This window comes from Bombus bifarius, unplaced genomic scaffold, assembly GCF_011952205.1.
Source record: "Bombus bifarius isolate JDL3187 unplaced genomic scaffold, Bbif_JDL3187 scf7180000007979, whole genome shotgun sequence".
NCBI lineage: Eukaryota > Metazoa > Arthropoda > Insecta > Hymenoptera > Apidae > Bombus > Bombus bifarius.
In genome coordinates this window covers 476,575-494,938 of record NW_022884364.1, presented here as the reverse complement: position 1 = coordinate 494,938, position 18,364 = coordinate 476,575, and the positions used below count along the sequence as shown (strand labels likewise).

The following is an 18,364-nucleotide window of genomic DNA, read 5'->3' as shown; positions in this document are numbered from 1 at the left end:
CATCTATATCAAAATCAGGTGCTGGCTGAAACAAAGTGAAGTTCCAATACACGAGTCTCGTTTCGTTGATAAATTGAGATAGTTGCATCGCGCGGCACGTATTCTCGCAAGTCGTTGTCTTTCTATCGTTTCATGGCCTTTGTGTTCATTCGCACGCGCGGCAACACCTGGAAACTAATATCCCCGGTAACAAACTAACGATGTATGTAGATCGTAATCCTCTTGCATTGATTATCCTATCGCTGCAGAATTATTTACGCAAATGTAGCTCACCCATCGGGAGCGTGTCGGTGTTACTCCGACCATTCGATTACGTCACACTTTATTGGATAAGCCGCCGTGAATTTCACGTTTGATTGATATTTATCTTATGGAAAAGCCAAGTTTGTCTTCTTTCTAATAGCTTACATAGACGCGTCTTTATTTGTTCTTTTGAAATTATGAAGGAAATCCAGCGATTCAGCGGGCGTGTACCTTGATGATGTGTAACACGCTCGTAAAACACGATAGTTCAATTTCAGATGCAACCTTAATTACTCGTCGCAGTCTGATTACGTAAAGCATATCGTGCGAAAGTTTAGATTATCGAAAACGTCGAATTTGAGTTTGACTTTGAAAGCTACGAATTTGGATGCGTTTAATTTTGCGAAAGTTACGCTAGAAACTTTAAGTGTTGTTAATTCAAAAAAAAAAAAAAAAAGAAAAGAAACAGAGAAAAAAGTGTTAGCCGTGAAAAAATAATGTTAGTACGGAAAGGAAATGATTTCGAATCTGATAAGGATGGAAAGAGCACATAATGTACACACACGCGCATATTCAGGAAGGCTCGTGGAGAAGATAGGAGCGGAAATTCACAGTTAGTTACCTCAATTTCCGTTTTGTTTAATTGTGGTAGAATGACGCGCGCTGCGCGATCGGTAGTACTCATGCGAAGGAATATACACGATATGAAACGCAAATTATCGCGAATAGATTTACCGGTGTGTACCATTCCCAATCGTCTGATTAAGGATGTTTGATGAGTGGAAATTACCTGACAACTGATTAATAGAATATCGAGCAGCATTTCGAGAATGACCAACGTGTAATAGAGGGAATGGCAACCGCTTTACAATTCACCAAGTGTACACAATATTAATCAAACTTCATCGGGAATTATAAGTTTTTCCCTTTCCAAATAAAATACGGAATTACTGCAAGTTGCTGCTAATATTAATTGCCTGTATTATAATGTACGTGTCTAAGCGCCAGTAGTTCAATACACAACATGTCATTACGTTGAACAACTTTTGGTAAATTGCTCTCGCTCTCTCTCTCTCTTTCTCTCTCAATGCAAATAGTCAAAGCGCGTGTGTTATGTTCTACAATGTTGATACCATGCAAACTAGCAACACAAAGTAGTCTGTTCTCGTTCTCGACATATCCTCTCTCCCTTAGGACTCAGGGAGTAGTCCAAATCAGTGTGTGATGGGACACAAAACATATAACACCCGGAACAGTTCCCATTGCGTCTCAGGCTCCGTGTAAACCAAGCAACCTCAAACAAAGTAAGCTAGAATTGGTTAACAATAAATAGCTAGAGTTTGGACTTGACGATTAATAAACATGGCGTAAAACAACGAGACGAACGTGTTCGTGAGAAAGATTTGGAAAAATTGAGTTAAACGATTGTGAAATTGAGTGAATTCGCAAACGACAAACAGAAGAGACTGTGTGAAAATGGTGGAGTCATTAAATCGGGAGAAGAAAGGACGACAAAACCACGGGTACACAATGGCTTTCTGGGATGGCAAGGTCGATATAGAGAGTCACGACGAAGGATTCATCGGCAGGAAGTCAAGGGAGCGATAACAAACCATCTATTCAATGGCCTGGGACGAAGATCCTGGAACACCATTGACGAAATAGAAGATATCTAGAATCGGCGAGACGTACTTTGTATTCTGGCACTACCTCGAAAGACGGTTTGCGTACGAGTATAATCGTTCCAAAGATCTTCAAGATTCAAGCGAGAAAGGTGTGGGTTGGAGGAAGCGTTTAATGCTTTTAAGACGATTTTGTTCTTAGAAGACTCTTTGATATTTGACGTCCATTGAAATCAAAGATCTCAAAGAAATGAAATAGTAGATTAAAACGTGTGAAAAATGGTTTCAAGCATGGCGCGATGTAATTTCTATTTGATTTCTACGTACAGCCAATCAATTTAATTTATATCTAGCTTTCGAATTTATTTCCATAATTCGATTAATAACAATTAAACATTTATGTATGATCCTACAACAACGAACTGGTTTATTAATTAGCGATAAAATAATAAATGTTTCGCAAATGATTAAATAAAATTCCACAACGGACTAACCAACGCATTACGAAATAATCTCCAATGGATTCATTTAACTTTCGATCACCGGGAGTGGTTCTTCGCAAGCTGTACTTTTCCCCTCGTGGCAACAAATTGGATCCGCAGCTTTCAAACCAGTGAATTTCCAGCTGGTCGCGTCGCACACTTTCGCGTATACTGCCACCTGAAATATATTTCACATTTACGTTGGCATCGTTAAATATCAACTTGAAATACTCTTTTTGAACCTGATCTTTTAAACAAACTTACGTGCAGATTCTCCACGTGCGTATTCAATTTTTCGCAAATCATTTGCGGCGCTTGGTCTCTCGCGCTCTCGGCCTGCACAGAATTACACATATCTTTTTGACGTTCGCCAGACATGCTATCGAACATACATGATTATTTACTGACCAGAGCAACGCACAACTGTTGACACTTCTCCTGCCCTTCGCTATCGCACGTGACGTTATACAGAAGAGCGCGTTCAATGATTGGTTTTGATATTTGCCTGGAAAACACGGCGCATTTGCAACCTCCCTCTTCAACGACTTCTTGCCTGTAAAAGTTCGAAATTAAGGAACCATTATTAATCGTATCACCGTTCATTAAAAAAAAAAATTAACATTAATCAAAACGTTCGAATACTATCGTTAAAATAACACTAATTATCTGTCAGTACATCGTCTCTACTTTCTTCCTAACGTTTATCTTTAGCAGAACGAAATACCAAAGGACTATACAAACGAATTGTTACATTGTAAACCGTAAAACGATGAATAACAGGACGAAGAGCAGGAAACGATCCATTGCGGTTCCACGATGTTTCGTTGGCCGAAATCGATACAAGCTTAGTTGAGTCGTGTGAAACAGACGAACAATCGAATGGGAATACTTCATTTATACCGGACAGAAATCCCTACCATCGATGCATCCAATGCATGTTTGGTCACACGATACAATTGTCGTGCTCGCGATAGCTTGTGAATGTCTCAAGTTTTTCATCGACGAGTTATGCGTCGCGTTGTAACGCGAGAAAGAAAAGGAAACGGTATCGAATGCGCGTCCCGTTTCGTCGACTGATGCATCGTTCTCGGTGAGTATAAAACAACATTCGATTTTATTTTTGAAATATTTCATTTAACATAATCTATACTAACAATGGGATACGTTCAAAATTTCAGGCTGATAAGCTTTAAGCTTTTAAGCACAAGCAAACACATTATGATCAAATATTTATTGCAACGTTCGCAAATAATCTATGTGGTTTGACGTTGGAAAATATTTCAAATTTCAACTATTTTATAAGTGCTGCCATTTATTCGTACTTTATTGTCTCGATAATGATTATTAATAAACTAGGATGAGCTGTTGTTCGAGACATTCTTAAAAGGCAATATAAACTTAATTGATTACTAAACTGCTGCAAAGAATCTTTTAAAAGTATTAAAAGTCTGAATTGACGAATCAAAAGCTTCATAGCGAAGTTAAAATTCTGAATTAATTGTCAAAAAAGTCTAAGCATTCTAAATATAACAACAATCTCGTAAGTTTAGTCGAAATCGAGCAAATTTATTCATCATTTAAGCGACAAATAATTATTTCTCATTTAAACGTCAATCCATCACAGGATCCAATGGAAAGCTCATTTTCTTCGAGCAATTTCCTATCTGTAATTACTTTCCTTTCTCTTGCGCGCGACTAAGACGGAAGGTCTTCGAACTTATCAAGAGAAAATGGCGAGAAAAAGAAAGGAAGAAAGAATCCCTACAACAGTTGCAGTAGCGCGAGTTATTTGTCTTAACAGAGAAACTGAAGGAAAGTTTAGTAATCGTCGCGATTAAGAAGTAACTTTTCGAATACAAAAAGTGATAATTATTCACTTGTAAACGCTACAACATTTCCAAAATTGTATTCAAGTACGATAAACGTAGAATCTAAAATTCGCCATTTTTATTTCAGAGAATATTAGAAAATTTTGATTAAGAAATTTTTAAAGATAGCCTACGAAATATTCTTAATGAAATCGTTGCAGATGATATTACAGTACTTGATAACTAATAAACAGCAAGTATATTCTAATGGAATATGTGAGTTAGGTACTTAAATTTAAAACTGAAAACAAAATGAAAGTCCTTCGGGCGATATGGCGATTGAAAATACATTTTAAAATGAAAGATCACCCAACTGATTGAAATGCAATCCAGATATCTGATGGGAAACCTTGTGCTTATTAATAAATTTCTGTAATTTCACTCCACTTGTATATTTCATTGGAAATTTATTGTAATGCACCACCTGCTCGTCGTCTGATAATTTAATCCCTGCTCCAGAACAGTTCCAGATTGTTTCAGAAACTTTTAACCTTTCTAATCTTGTACCTCGCAGTGTTATAATTCCCCTTTTTTTTATTCGTTGGATAATAATAGTTTTCGAATGTATCCAATTGATAAGGAAGGGGAAATTATATTTTTGTAATTAAAATATAACACGACTAATCATACGATGAAAGAAACAGTAAATAAATCATACAATATGAAATAATAAGAAAAGAAATTTCATATTATGCGCGTTAAGCATGAAAATTGTATCTATAGGACAGTTAAACAATGTACTGATCTCACGAGAAGAACATGGCGTCCATTATTAGAGGTGCGACATCCTCTGATTAATTATAAACACGTAAATTCTAAGTATACGCTTTATTCTTGTAACTATTTGTCATAATCTAATTGATGATACCTTGTTTTCATAGACACGGGTGAGATTTGGAGCCGACTATTCGATCATCGACCATTTATTCAGGGCGAAATCACATTCTTTCTTCGCGAATTTCAGGTAAAAAGTTCCCGTGTTCTTATTATCGATAGCTGCATTTCCATGTGAGAAAAAGATAGTAATTATGTAAAAGACCATACAAAAGTATTATCTTTCTCAGAGGATCGATTAATCATTTCGTATATGTCTTGATAATAATTTGTCATCGTGCATAACCTAAAATTTATAGGAAAAGAGAGATGATCGAGAAGTAGAACGACTTTTCAAAATACTTGAATATTCGACGGATTTGAAAGAAAGTCAACTCGATCGAACAGAACAACTCGGGGATTGTCATTTACCAAGTTTAAAAGCAAATGTTGATGTTGCCCTGAGTATGTGTGAAAGAGTCCTTCAAAGAGAACAAAATTTTGACAGTGTATGGATCATTTTCAGTAACTGAATTTTTTCCAATTTAAATATTTTCATATTTGTCATTAATGTGAACATTCAATAATTTTTTTAGGATATAGCATTGCTAGAAAATCGAGAAATAAGAAAATTAGAATGGGAGAAGTTCGTTAATGATATGAGTGAAAATTGTGAGAAAGTAAATCAAACTTTTCAAGAAAAAGAGAATGAAATAAAAGAATTTTATATTGACTTAGAAAGAAAGTTACACATTACACCATAAACATTGTTACGTACCAATATTTTACAAATACATTTTGTACTTTGTAATTACATATAACATACAATAGTACCAATTTTGGATTTAATGTATAAACACTGACAACAATATATTTCATTAATAATAGAACAGTTGTATCTAAAAAATATAAGAATGCCAGTTGAATCAATAGAAGATCCTTCCATTAAAATCAAACCAAATAAGAAATTAATAGAATTCATCTGCAAAAATGTAAAGAAGACTAATAGTACTCCAGCTGCTATTACTGCATTAAAAAAGTCAACTAAAGATAAGCAGAAAGATATCTTATTAAAATTGGATGATCTAAAATGGTTGAACAAATACTTAGAAGAATACAGAACCATTCACATGGAAAGTATTTATTTACACGAGTTGCTAGAGGAAGATGATATCAGATTACCAACTCCAAAAATTACACCAAGAAATCCTGAGTTGGAAGCTAGAACACAGAAACTGAAAGCACAACAAAATGCTATGAAATATAGAGCTATGACCAAAAATGTAGATACTACTACAAAGAATTTACCAGAGGATACTATCTCCTACCAAAGTAAGATCCTTAACTTAAAAAGAAATTCTTTCCTATATATGTTACATCTATCTTTATCTTTTCAGTGAAACAAATAAATAAACAACTCATAGCTGTTGCACAGTTTATATTTTCTGTACTAGCAGGTTTTGCCTTTGGATTTGTAGGTCTGGAATTAATAGTAGGAACTTTAGACTTTGGATTTAGATTGTTATTAGGTATAATTTGTGCATTAGTTATTGCCTTGGCTGAAATTTATTTCTTAGCAATTAAATTAAATGAAGATGCATATGATGCTGCTTCAACAGCTCCGTCACATAAAAAATTGCATCAAGAATAAAATTTCATAAATTATTGTTATCAAGACAAATTCTCTTAATATTAATGTCTTTTTACAATATCTATAAATACAAAATAAAGAAGAAAACTATAATTATGTGCAAAATATAAAATGGCATATAAAATTCTATTGTAATACAGCTAGAAACCCAGCACAGAAAAATTAATGCATTTATTTTGTATTATATAATAAGACAGCATGATGCTTTTTGGACTAATGCATTTCAAGGTATAAATATATACTTTACTTCATGTATATTCTTAAAATTCTTTTCATAATGTACCTACGAAGTCTAAATGTACTTTGTTGTTAATAAAGAGATCCTATTTAATGTTCAATTTGTCTTTAATGAATACATATAAAAATAGTGTTAAACATCTAAAATTATTATCTATATTTAATCTAAAACATTAAATAAGCAAATGGTCTAAACATTTGGTATAAACCAAATGTTTGTAAAGTTCAAAATGGTATGTTGTTTTCAGCTAAATTTGAGGTATTTCTTAAATAATCAGAGAGCCTGTCTTATGAAAATATAGATAAAGGTGGATATTAACTGTCCTATCTTTTGGTTTCATCTTCACTGTCACTTTTGTCACTGGCTTCACTTTTGTCACTGGCAGAATCACATTTACCGTTTTCTTTTGCCTCACTCTCTTGTTCACTATTTGATGAGTTGTCATCTTCTGCTTTCCTATCACTATCAGAACAAGAATCTGTATCTGACTCACTATCACTATCTGAGTCTGAGCTACTCTCTGATGAACTACTATGTGAATTTTTGGCAGCCATCATTTCTTTGAATTGCCTGACTGTGATCTTCCTTGGCATTATTTCCCTGAGAAATTCCAATGTATCATTGGTCTGTACCACCTCTGCCAGATGTTTGTAGTCTAAAGAATTTCCTTTGTTGTTTTGCAAATGTGCTTCTTCCGTTAGATAGTGTATAAATAGTTCCTATAAAATTGTTTTTATCTTTGTTTGTTCGTACTTATTATGAGAGGTAAAGCATAGTATAAACTAAAATATAGGTGACATAGTCTGAATGTAACACATATTAAACAATTAACTAATAAATATTATAAATGTAAAACACACAGAAAGTGAGAATTTTTAATTGTCGCGCGAAACAACAAATATGGAAGCTATACAAATGTATAGAATAATCCCGTTTAAGCGTCACTTAACCTCAATATTTAAACATTAATCTTACCGTAGCTTTTGTGACTAGATATAATCCATCTTGACCGATTGTATCAACATAAGGAGAACTTTTCATAATCGTTTTTACCCTTGACATAGGTAAACGTAATTCCTTCATTTTAGCATGTGATCCTTGCGCAGTCATTTTTGCAGAAAATCGATTTCTCCTAGAACCGAACGCAAACTAACAGTACGACAGTAACGTATGTTAATCAATTGCCGCCAATTTTCAAATTTCGCATTTTATATAACTATTTGACACGAAATTCGGGAACATATTGTATTTGACTAAATCCTATTTTTAATTTTTTATATTTAATTAAATTTTAAGAATATAAATAATTATAATACCAAACAATTAATACAATCTAAATTTTCCATGTGATATTATTCATTTTTCTTTGACAATAAATATTGTAAATAAAATGATTAGGTCATTTTTATTTAGCAATTTATTAACAAAATTAAAGAATTATTTTTGAAATGCTTTAAAAAAGCAATCGTGTATTGAATTCGTTGGTAGTAACAGTGTAGTAATAAGGTACTGTAGTGACATCTTCTTTCACTGATCGAACATTGCTGTTTCTATTTCTTTTCAATTGGCACGTTATATGCGGCGTACAGAAATTTTGGCGAGCAGACAGTTGTTGCATCAATCTGACAATCTGTAACGAGTCAAGGTATATTTAATAATATTTTAGCGGTATATAATCCACATGCACACCGAACTGGTTTGCAGTATTAACGGAGGTCGAATTAATTGTACTTTGCTATATAATCATCGAATTAATCGATCAATACGGCACATGGCGGATTCGGGCTAATAATGTTTCAGTGAAAAATTAACTAATTGTTCATATATAGTTGTTCAGATTGTTGGGCCATTGGTTCGTAAACGACCTCTTTTAGCTTGTTTTATTCATTCATAGAATGTATGTTCAGTTTATATCTATAACCTATTATATAGATCTTCACCCTTGCATTTTACGAACATCTGTTTTGTATTTGTGATAACTATTTATTGTAATAATTTTATTGTATCGCTTTCTCTAATTGTAATTTCATACATCTTGTGAATTAAAGATATATGTGTAACATTATTTTATTATATCTTTCTTTTTTTATTATATTTGTATGCTTACATACTTACATGCTTGCACTCATTGTTATTAAAATATAATATTCTCTAAAATAAATATTGACATAATTGATGCTGAATTTATAAATTACAGGAACAAAATACCTATCAGAATGTCAACTTTTCTTGGGCTTATTAAGGAGATACCGGGCATCTCAGTGGATCGTTTTGATGGAGAAAACTTAACATCCTCCATATTTTTTCTTAGTCATTGTCACTCTGATCATATGCATGGTTTATCAGATACATTTTTTGAGTATATAGATGAATATAAAAAATGCTTCTATTGTAGCCCTATTTCAAAAGCATTGTTAGAAAGTAGATTTAAATTTAAAAGTTCTTGTGTGAAAGAAATAGGCATTAATATACCTAGTGTTATAGAATATATAACAGAGAACGAGGAAAAGATCCTCATTTGTGTAACTTCTATCCCAGCAGGACATTGTCCTGGTTCTGTGATGTTTCTTTTTGAAAAAGATAATATATCGGTATTATATACTGGTGATTTTCGTATCAATCCAATAGACTTTCCAAAATTAAAAGGTCTGCACTATTGTAATGATTCTAAATCAATACCTAGAACATTTACTAAAATTTACTTAGATACAACGTTTTTAAGTACTGACTTTCCTGTTTTCCCTAGTAGACAAGAAAGTATGCGTAGAATATATGAAGTTACTAAAGATTGGATAAGCAAAGACCCAAGGAATGTTGTTATTCTGGAATGTTCTGCTACATACGGTTCTGAATTTCTTTTTGTAGAACTGTCAAAAATGTTAGATATGAAAATACATGTAAGAAATGATGTGTTTGAAAATTATTGTCATATTGCACAATTATCTTGTTATGTCACAAATGACCCAGATAGTACTTCAATTCATGCTTGCAAGAAAAAAATATCTTCGCCAGGTTTGCGTTGTAGGAGTGATGTAAGCAATGCAAATATCTTAACTGTTATCCCGTCTGTAATGAAATGGAGAAAGAAAGATACTAGCATAATAGGAGAATGGGACAAAAATAAAGAAAGAACTTTCAGTGTATGTTATTCTACTCATTCCTCTCTTACTGAACTTAGAGCATTTGTTCAATATTTTGAAGCATCGGAGATATACCCATGTGTGATTAAAACAGAAGAAGAAAGGGAAATTTTTCGCTTACTAGATACTATAAAAAATAAATCAGATGAAAAACCAATAATTAGTCAAAAATATAAATTAGAGCTTCCTAGTCGTAAAATATTAAGTAAAGTTAAATTTAAATCTGAATATTTTAGTAGTGATGATGATAGTTTATGATATTCATTTATATTGTTACCTATTAAGTTGTTAATTGTTGATACATATATACTATTACACAATGGCTTTTATTACTATGTACAATATTGTATATCCTTTTATTACATACTATATACATAACAAAAAACTTGTACTTTTAATAAACATAACCAAGTAAAATTTTTTAGTACTCTTTTATTTTCCATATATGTATTCAAATGTTTTTAAGTTCTTGAAAACTACATTCATACTGTCTAACATATTGGAGTGTCAAATTATTTCAAAACATTGTGAAATGAATAAAATTTCATGTTGCAGAAATTTATTTGCATCTTTATTATTGAATATATCATCTAAACCATGGAGAAAGCAGCATTAGCACGAGAGAAGGTATGGTTTGACAAACCATCCTATGACAAGGCAGAACGATTATACTTTGAAAGAATGGCCAAGGTGAGTATCTTTCTCATCGTCAGTGAATCTTGAATTAATGTTATTGGATATAAAACTGATTGCCAACAGGGGTAGGGTAAATGTTTTAAACATACAAACTCTTAAACAGAATAAATCTTAAGTTTCATTCATTTTCACCGTTATTGTCAGCCCCAACATCCACAGTTAATATTTGCTTTTTTGTTATGCCTTGTGCTTTTTCTTTGTACTAACAAAAAAACTAACATTTTTAACACACACTTCAGGGAATATCTGGTGATAGGGAAGATTCTATCTTCTTGTAATTCTATGAGGTGTTGGGAATTTTATTTTTTTCTTGAGAACTTAATTCCCATTTCTAGTTGTGTGTTCAAATGGATTACCTAATCTTGTATTTCATTTCTAACACAAAACTCTTGTGATAAGTATAATTAATAATATTAAAAATAAAAAATAAGATAAGCAATGTGATTTTCTATTTATTTAATTATAACTATAATTATATGATGTATTGTTTTATATGTTCATACATTCAATGAATTTCTGAATGCATGGATTCTTTACTCAAGGTATTTAGTTTTGTGCAGTTGTGTTCTGTAGTAACAACATAAATCAAGCATGTAAAAGACATGCTTTGATTAGTTTGTATTTTACATCATTAATAACAAAATACGAGTTCTTTCTTGCATAGCTTAATGTTTCAAGGTGGTGTCTCATAAAATTATGGAAAGCTGCTCGCTTAAATCTGAAGTTTCTGTAATTAATAACTGTCAAGATAATTCCTTTTTGAATAGTAACTCTTTGACTAAAACAAGGTCTGAAAAATCTAAAGATAATAAGTTATTGATTTCTGAGAATATTTCAAATGATATAAAGAATTCTAAGTGTCAAATAAACGCATCAAAGATTAATAAAGATGAAGAAAAATTGAATATACAAAAAAAAGAAAATATAGAAGAAAAGCAAAAGTCTGACAATATCAAAAATGACTTAAAAGAGAAAGAGAAGGAGACTAGTTCTTCAAATGATGCATCTAAAAAGTATAATACGAAAGAAGTAAAAGAGAAAAAGAATAAAGCAGATACAAGACACAGAAATAGAAAACAAAAAAATGATACTAAGGAAGTAAAAGAAAATGTTACTCCATTAATAAGGAATAAGCAGCAGTTACCTATTCAGGTATATACTGTCATGCATCTGTTCTTTAATGTTTTGTGTGCATCAATGCAATACTTATAGAATTTAATTTTGTTCATTGTAATGTATTTCATTGCCTAAATCATCATAGAAATACTGCTTATTAAAATACACTTAGAAAATAGACTAAAGATAGCATCATTTTATTCTCTTATACAAACATTACTTTATTTCATGACATTTATTTTATGAAAATTTCAGATATATATTGTTTGTTATATATATTATATGTTATATATATTGTTGTCTGATTCTTAGATTTAATAGTTCTTGTATGAACACCAAAAAAGTACTGTACACATTTATCTTACTTTAATCCTATTTTAATTGAACTCTGCTTGTTTTTTTTTGTGCATAAAAGTGGGGAATACAATGTGTCTGTGCTTCTGATTAGGAATGTTTGCATTTGTCATGATCTTAAGCTTATTAACAATATGTTTATATGGTGATAACAAATATTTTTATTTTAACTTTTTATCTTGTAGAAAAGAATTATTTGTGATGCTTATTATTTATTCACTTTTTAAACATTTAAAATATCTATCTCCACTTAACTCTATTGAAGATGTATACTTATAAAATAAAGCTTTTCAAATATTATATTGAAATTTATTTACAAGAAGAAATCTAAATATAAACCTCTACTTTATTTCCATTTGGATAACATTAGTTATAGAACCTAGTGGAGGTGTGATATAGAATTTTTTGTAACAGTCAGTTTAGTCTGAGTTGATCTTTAATATTGCTGGATACAGGGGAATCAACAAACTGCTAGTCCCATTCTATCTGCTGGTGGAAGTTTAGCCAATGAGGTTGCCAAGGCTCGTCAACATATTAAACAGTCTTTACAGTGTGTGAGTACTGCACTCTTTGCACACCCTTATATAACGAATTTTCAAACCTGCTTACTAATACAATATGCAATATTAATATAAATTTATGGGCATAAAATCTAAGTATTCAATAAGAATGAGTATTTCCTTTTATAACTCTAACTTTAAATGTAATCCAATTTTATTTTACAGATGGATGATATTGCAGCTGTTGCTGGTTTCACTACTCCAAATGATAATAAAAAGGATATTCTAGAATGTAGTGGTGAGTGTTCCGCCATTTACATTAAATTATTTTGTCAGTAGTATAGGAATTACCATATTTCAAATCTTTATCAACAGTCTTCCAAGAACTACAAAATGCTGTTGAAAAATTGGAGGAACGTGTAAAAGCTCTTGAGGACAAGATTTTCGTATCTGCTGTTCCAACATTAGCAGTTTGTCCTGCTAAACCTCAACCAGCTTCAAAACCAGCACAAGAAAAAGCTGATGACGACGAAGATGTTGATCTTTTCGGTTCAGATTCAGAGGCAAGTGGGCAGAAATAGTGGAACACACTAAGAAGTTAATCTCCTTCTATTTACATAAATATTAAAAATCATTTCTGCACGATACTTATACAATTAGTACACTTTACACGTGTCTTCAAGTAGGGTGCAAAAGTGATAAAATGATACGACATTTACGAAATATAGTACACCAGATATTCCCAGAATACTAATACATTCAGCTATAATTCTCTATTTATCACACAAATTCAATACAAACACTATCCTACAAGTATTGAAATGTAAATGTTGCTATTTATGATCTTTACTGTAAATTGTTTAAATACTTGACTTACTAGGGAGAAGATGCAGAAGCTGCAAAAATTAGGGAAGAAAGACTGGCTGCATATACTGCAAAGAAAGCTAAGAGTAAGTCGCAGATTGAATTTGTACTTCAAATTTAATTACATCATGTTATGTAACAATGTCATGTAACAATTTACAGAGCCAGTCCTGATTGCAAAGTCAAATATCATATTAGACGTAAAACCGTGGGATGATGAAACAGATATGAAAGCAATGGAAGAGGAAGTTCGAAAGATCGAAACCGATGGTCTTTTGTGGGGAGCATGTAAGTTATTAAGCGTATATAAAATAATGAATTTGACTCTTTAATTTGAGTCAAAACTAAAAATATTTATTCTTTTATAGCAAAACTTGTTCCGCTTGCCTTTGGAATTCACAAACTTCAGATTTCGTGTGTTGTAGAAGATGACAAAGTTTCTGTAGATTGGCTAACAGAAAAGATTCAGGAAATCGAAGATTATGTACAAAGCGTAGATATTGCAGCTTTTAATAAAGTATAAAATATTAACGAAGTTTCCTTCGTAGAAAAATATCTGACGGTTCTAATTGCAATCAGGCATTGGTCTGTTGTGCCATCTTTTCATTCCACTAGCAATATCTACTCTGGTAAATACATTACATACGTGTTCTATATTAAACGCGACTGTCCAAAAATGAAGAACCTAGTTATTGTACTCCAACTTTAATATTCGATGTGTCAATTTATCAAATCGTTTCTAAAAATACTCGGGTAAATTTTTAAACTGTGGTTGTATGATCAATATATTCTTTATAAAGAAAAATATAAACATTAAATGTTTTAAATATAATTCGATATATAAAATTGTAATATCAAGTAGGAACACTTCATTTGCGATCAATGATACCGATCATTAACGATATTGTAGGTATATATGTAATACCAAGTACTAGTACCATTTTTAATTGCTTGTTTTGGAGTATTGTTACTATAAATAAAAATTGTCAACTTAATTTCTTATTTTAACGTACCCTTTAAATCCTTTCCTTTCGTTTATAGAATGGGAAGATACAGTGCTGCTCTCTAGTAGCATATATTACACATAAATCAATCCTAACAACTTGAAACTGTTTGACGTTAAAAAAGCAGTTTGTGAGTTCTGTGCTTTTATTTCTCGTCGTGAATAAAGAAGTAATTGTATTTTCAAGATGACTATGGCAATGCTTCAACGAAGAGCTAATGTAAATACATATACGATTATATAAAATTTCTACTACATACATTTCTACTACATAAGTGTCGTTGACCTAACCTATATTTTGTTTGTTATTGTACAAAAACATATTCTTATTTCTTAGGTAAGGCTGCCTCCAGAAGTGAACAGGGTGTTATATATAAGGAATCTGCCATATAAAATTACCGCTGAAGAAATGTACGATATTTTTGGCAAATATGGAGCTATCAGACAAATCAGAGTGTATGTGTTTATATTAATCGCATTTTATACTTTTATGTATTTTTTTTAACACTGTAAAAAAGTCTCTAAGATTAATGAATTTCTTTGCTATAGGGGTAATACTGCCGAAACTAGAGGAACAGCTTTTGTTGTTTACGAGGATATATTTGATGCAAAGAATGCTTGTGATCATTTAAGTGGATTTAATGTTTGTAATAGATATCTGGTAGTTTTATATTATCAAAGTAATAAAGCATTTAAACGGGTTGATGTGGACAAGAAGATGGAAGAAATAGATAAGTTGAAAACAAAATATAATTTGAACGAGGAAAAAAAATAACGCAACTCTTGTAAATAGAGCGAAATATGGAAATAATCCATTTTGTGATACAGACTATTTAATTTGCAGAAACTTTTCTTTGTATATTATCATTGTAAAATAAATATTGTTTTAAATATATATATGACAATTCAATAAACGATTTTATCTACCATATTCATTTTGATTTTATGCTTCATTTAGTACAGTTGTAGAAGTTCAATGGCCCACAGTAAGTAACGAGCAAGTATTTTCGTGTGGAACGCAATCATTTCTCGCTCCCCTCCCGAGAAGATATAAAAACCGGGGCGAAAAAATGTCGACGCATTAAAAGGCTGTAATTAATACAACTTTCACAGTCAGTGGTAGAGTAGCATTCCTCTATTTCCATATACCTCGCAGATGATAGCTATAGCCTTAATTAAAACTCTTCACTGGAATATATTGAAGTTAAGTGATTTATGTTAAGTCGAGATTTATGATAATGATTGAAACATTTCGATTTTTCTAGATATGCGTAAAAATAATCGAATATAAAATCTAAAAATATAGAATTCTAGTATTCCTGTAATCCTAAGGATATTTTAAAACGAAATTATGAATTTTCATTGGGGAGGTCAGAAGGAATCAGACGCTACAACCGAAACATTTATGACGACGCGGAGGTGTGACCTCCATCAAGGTAAAGTAAAAAGATGCACCTGTCATTATCGAGTGCAGTACGCGCGTGTCACATGTAATTTAATCGGTCGACTCATCTTGTCGACATTAGCGTTTTGTAATATGAGCTCGACAGGGCTACGTTTACTTGTCAGGATACTGGATACTGGATGCTGGTAGAAACGCGGGGTACGGTGTATCACAACACATACACAACGATGCACGCGTGCGCACACGTACGCAACTCATATACGGTTCTCGTCACCGGCTAGCCGGTAGGACATTCGATTTCAGTCGAAAGCGAAAACCCGCTTAGCCCGTTTAGTCGTGTTGTCGCGGCGTACCGTTTTATAGTGCGGCATTCTTATGGGTGTTCCCCATTTATTCGTTGACTTCGGCTCGTCATACTTCGGCTAGTCAGAGTGTTCGAGATACTACGAGACTTGCTCAAATGTCGTTCGACTGCTGTGGTAACGGCGAAGCCGCCGGCAAGACGTTCGCGAATGGCCTTGAGAATGTGTCACGTATTCCACGAGCAATCTACGATAGTTTCCTTCACGATATTGGCCATTTCACGTATGGGTACTGTTGGTTGTTCCTCGTCGTTGCTGTTCCTCTATTAATGGCCTTACGTATGTTAGGCCGTGTTCACGTCACGCCGCCTAGAGACGTCAGACTTGAAGAGTAGCGCGATCTTACGGAGCACGCAAGAGACTATTTTTGTTTTGTTGTTTAATCACCGGTGTAAATACATAAATACGGTTTCAGCCAGATCGAATATAACACCGTGACTCGTGAGTGCGGGGTACATTCCTGCGATTTCCTTTCGCTGTATCTCAATCCTCGACACGATGTAAACAGTATGGAAGGAGGAATGGCGTCGTTCTGATGGATTTCTCGTGTCACGGTCCCTCTGAGTATTATCGTATGTGGTTGATGCGATTCGGTTTGTCGCGCTCGATTCTTCCAACATCGTACTTTACTTGGTTAATATTGTACGTGAGTGTGTAGTGCCGAACAGTGTGTGACTATGGTGTGTCGTCTGCTAATGTTGCTGACACGAACGTCGCTCGAGAGAAACAACGGCGTCGCGTGGGGGAGGAATGAATGAACGTGAAGAGGACGATCGAGGTGTGGCGGGAGGGGATGCGACGACCGTCGTGTTGTGACGGCCTGCTGCCTGCTTGCCGATTTGTATCGAGGTGAGAGTACGTGTATACATGCATATAAGTATACTTGTCTATATGTATGTGTCATGTGTGTTTATTCACGCGATCAACTGTGTCCACTGTCGTCACAGTCGCCGTACACTTTGCGTACACACAGCGATGTTATTTATGCGTAGTCGCGTTCACGCAATTCGTATGAACGTAATTCGTTCTACTCACGTGAGCCTCTATCAGTGTTAGCTTGCTCTCAAATATCGTAATGCATCATTGCGACAATGGAATTCTAATTATCAAATTGAAGCGATGACAAGCTCGTATGATTGACGTTTCGAATGGTGGACCATTACCTGGTTATATATCGATACAACTCTTTGTTCGATATGTCGCTTAGTAATATTCTCGAGTTTTATGATAGTGACTGTTTTGAAGGTAACAAATTACTTTCTACCCTATCTTTTGGTAAAACTCATAATTAAATTATGCATGTTTATATATTTGTAGGAAATTGTAAAAAATATCACGTAAAAAGAAAGGTTACAATTGTATTAAAAACTTACCATTCGTCTGGCTTTATATGCAGTTTCATTTGGTGACGATTCCCTTGTAGTCCTTTAGAAGTATACGAAAGTGAGCAGGTGCCAGGTACTCGAGTGAGTATGTTTGTCTGCTGTCTGGATAAATACGTCGTCGTGCTACCGGCTTTTGAGTTGCTCTTCTTCACGTTAATGCCGAGGAACTTTGTTCTCGAAATAATGGGGCAAGTCTCTTTCATGCACTCGGTTTTAGAAGAAATTTGAAGATCTTGCAACGGCACAAGTAAATTAAACCTTGATCGATTTTTCAAAATTTCGTTATTTATTCAAATCGCGTTTCATTGGCCATCACTTTTTGAAACCGTCAAGCATTAAACTGTTTAAAGCAAGATGATCAAAAAAATGGTGCCTTAAGAGGTTTAAGCTTTGTATGCAATCCTGTAGATCATAGATGTCGCGTCTTGCGTAAATCCTAGAAGTGGGTTGTGCAACCTTAACTATACATTAGAAATTTTTAATGTCTGTAATATATCCGTGGTTAAATTGAAAAGTGGAAGGCGAAATTGTTGAGCTTTTGCAGATTGTTAAATATAATCAATCGGAGTGTTTTGTACATGAGTGTTCGTAACAATACAATTTGTTACATGCTTTGAAATAC

General features: G+C 33.1%; 6 protein-coding genes across 13 annotated transcripts in view; 4 read left to right on the top strand and 2 right to left on the bottom strand.

The window, feature by feature from the left end:
* Positions 1-1,065: 1,065 nt before the first annotated feature.
* LOC117204691 lies at positions 1,066-18,084 on the bottom strand. 2 transcript variants are annotated; one of them, XM_033442327.1, is made up of 4 exons: positions 17,731-18,084; positions 2,756-2,900; positions 2,612-2,683; positions 1,066-2,525 (listed from the first exon to the last, which is right to left on the bottom strand). In XM_033442327.1, exons 1-4 carry the CDS (start codon positions 17,943-17,945, stop codon positions 2,394-2,396), a joined length of 564 nt encoding a protein of 187 aa, XP_033298218.1. In that variant the 5' UTR covers positions 17,946-18,084; the 3' UTR covers positions 1,066-2,393. The 2 variants fall into 2 exon arrangements, with proteins under 2 accessions (XP_033298218.1, XP_033298219.1); XM_033442328.1 differs by lacking the exon at positions 17,731-18,084 and adding an exon at positions 3,099-3,421.
* LOC117204689 (biogenesis of lysosome-related organelles complex 1 subunit 5-like) lies at positions 4,911-6,931 on the top strand. 2 transcript variants are annotated; one of them, XM_033442324.1, is made up of 5 exons: positions 4,967-5,023; positions 5,097-5,179; positions 5,349-5,537; positions 5,625-6,360; positions 6,426-6,931. In XM_033442324.1, the coding sequence occupies exons 4-5, from the start codon at positions 5,943-5,945 to the stop codon at positions 6,677-6,679; spliced, it is 672 nt and encodes a 223-aa protein (XP_033298215.1). In that variant the 5' UTR covers positions 4,967-5,023; positions 5,097-5,179; positions 5,349-5,537; positions 5,625-5,942; the 3' UTR covers positions 6,680-6,931. The 2 variants fall into 2 exon arrangements, with proteins under 2 accessions (XP_033298216.1, XP_033298215.1); XM_033442325.1 differs by lacking the exon at positions 6,426-6,931 and having other exon boundaries at positions 4,911-4,993; positions 5,625-6,054.
* LOC117204692 (chromatin accessibility complex 16kD protein) lies at positions 7,006-8,102 on the bottom strand. The gene is made up of 2 exons (XM_033442329.1): positions 7,893-8,102; positions 7,006-7,636 (listed from the first exon to the last, which is right to left on the bottom strand). Exons 1-2 carry the CDS (start codon positions 8,025-8,027, stop codon positions 7,241-7,243), a joined length of 531 nt encoding a protein of 176 aa, XP_033298220.1. The 5' UTR covers positions 8,028-8,102; the 3' UTR covers positions 7,006-7,240.
* On the top strand, positions 8,375-14,582 carry LOC117204685 (probable elongation factor 1-delta). 6 transcript variants are annotated; one of them, XM_033442314.1, is made up of 9 exons: positions 8,405-8,562; positions 10,613-10,747; positions 11,432-11,905; positions 12,679-12,777; positions 12,949-13,021; positions 13,099-13,286; positions 13,604-13,673; positions 13,750-13,875; positions 13,956-14,582. In XM_033442314.1, exons 2-9 carry the CDS (start codon positions 10,655-10,657, stop codon positions 14,108-14,110), a joined length of 1,278 nt encoding a protein of 425 aa, XP_033298205.1. In that variant the 5' UTR covers positions 8,405-8,562; positions 10,613-10,654; the 3' UTR covers positions 14,111-14,582. The 6 variants fall into 6 exon arrangements, with proteins under 6 accessions (XP_033298207.1, XP_033298205.1, XP_033298209.1 ...); XM_033442315.1 differs by having other exon boundaries at positions 8,423-8,769; XM_033442318.1 differs by lacking the exon at positions 11,432-11,905.
* On the top strand, positions 14,658-15,495 carry LOC117204695 (splicing factor 3B subunit 6). Its single transcript, XM_033442331.1, has 3 exons — positions 14,658-14,810; positions 14,928-15,046; positions 15,140-15,495. The coding sequence occupies exons 1-3, from the start codon at positions 14,778-14,780 to the stop codon at positions 15,363-15,365; spliced, it is 378 nt and encodes a 125-aa protein (XP_033298222.1). The 5' UTR covers positions 14,658-14,777; the 3' UTR covers positions 15,366-15,495.
* Positions 16,325-18,364, top strand: part of LOC117204684 (solute carrier organic anion transporter family member 74D) — an 86,235-nt gene continuing 84,195 nt past the window's right edge. Inside the window, exon 1 of the mRNA XM_033442310.1 lies at positions 16,325-17,206. The gene's annotated coding sequence lies outside the window, so the exon portion shown is untranslated. The remainder of the gene's footprint in view (positions 17,207-18,364) is intronic.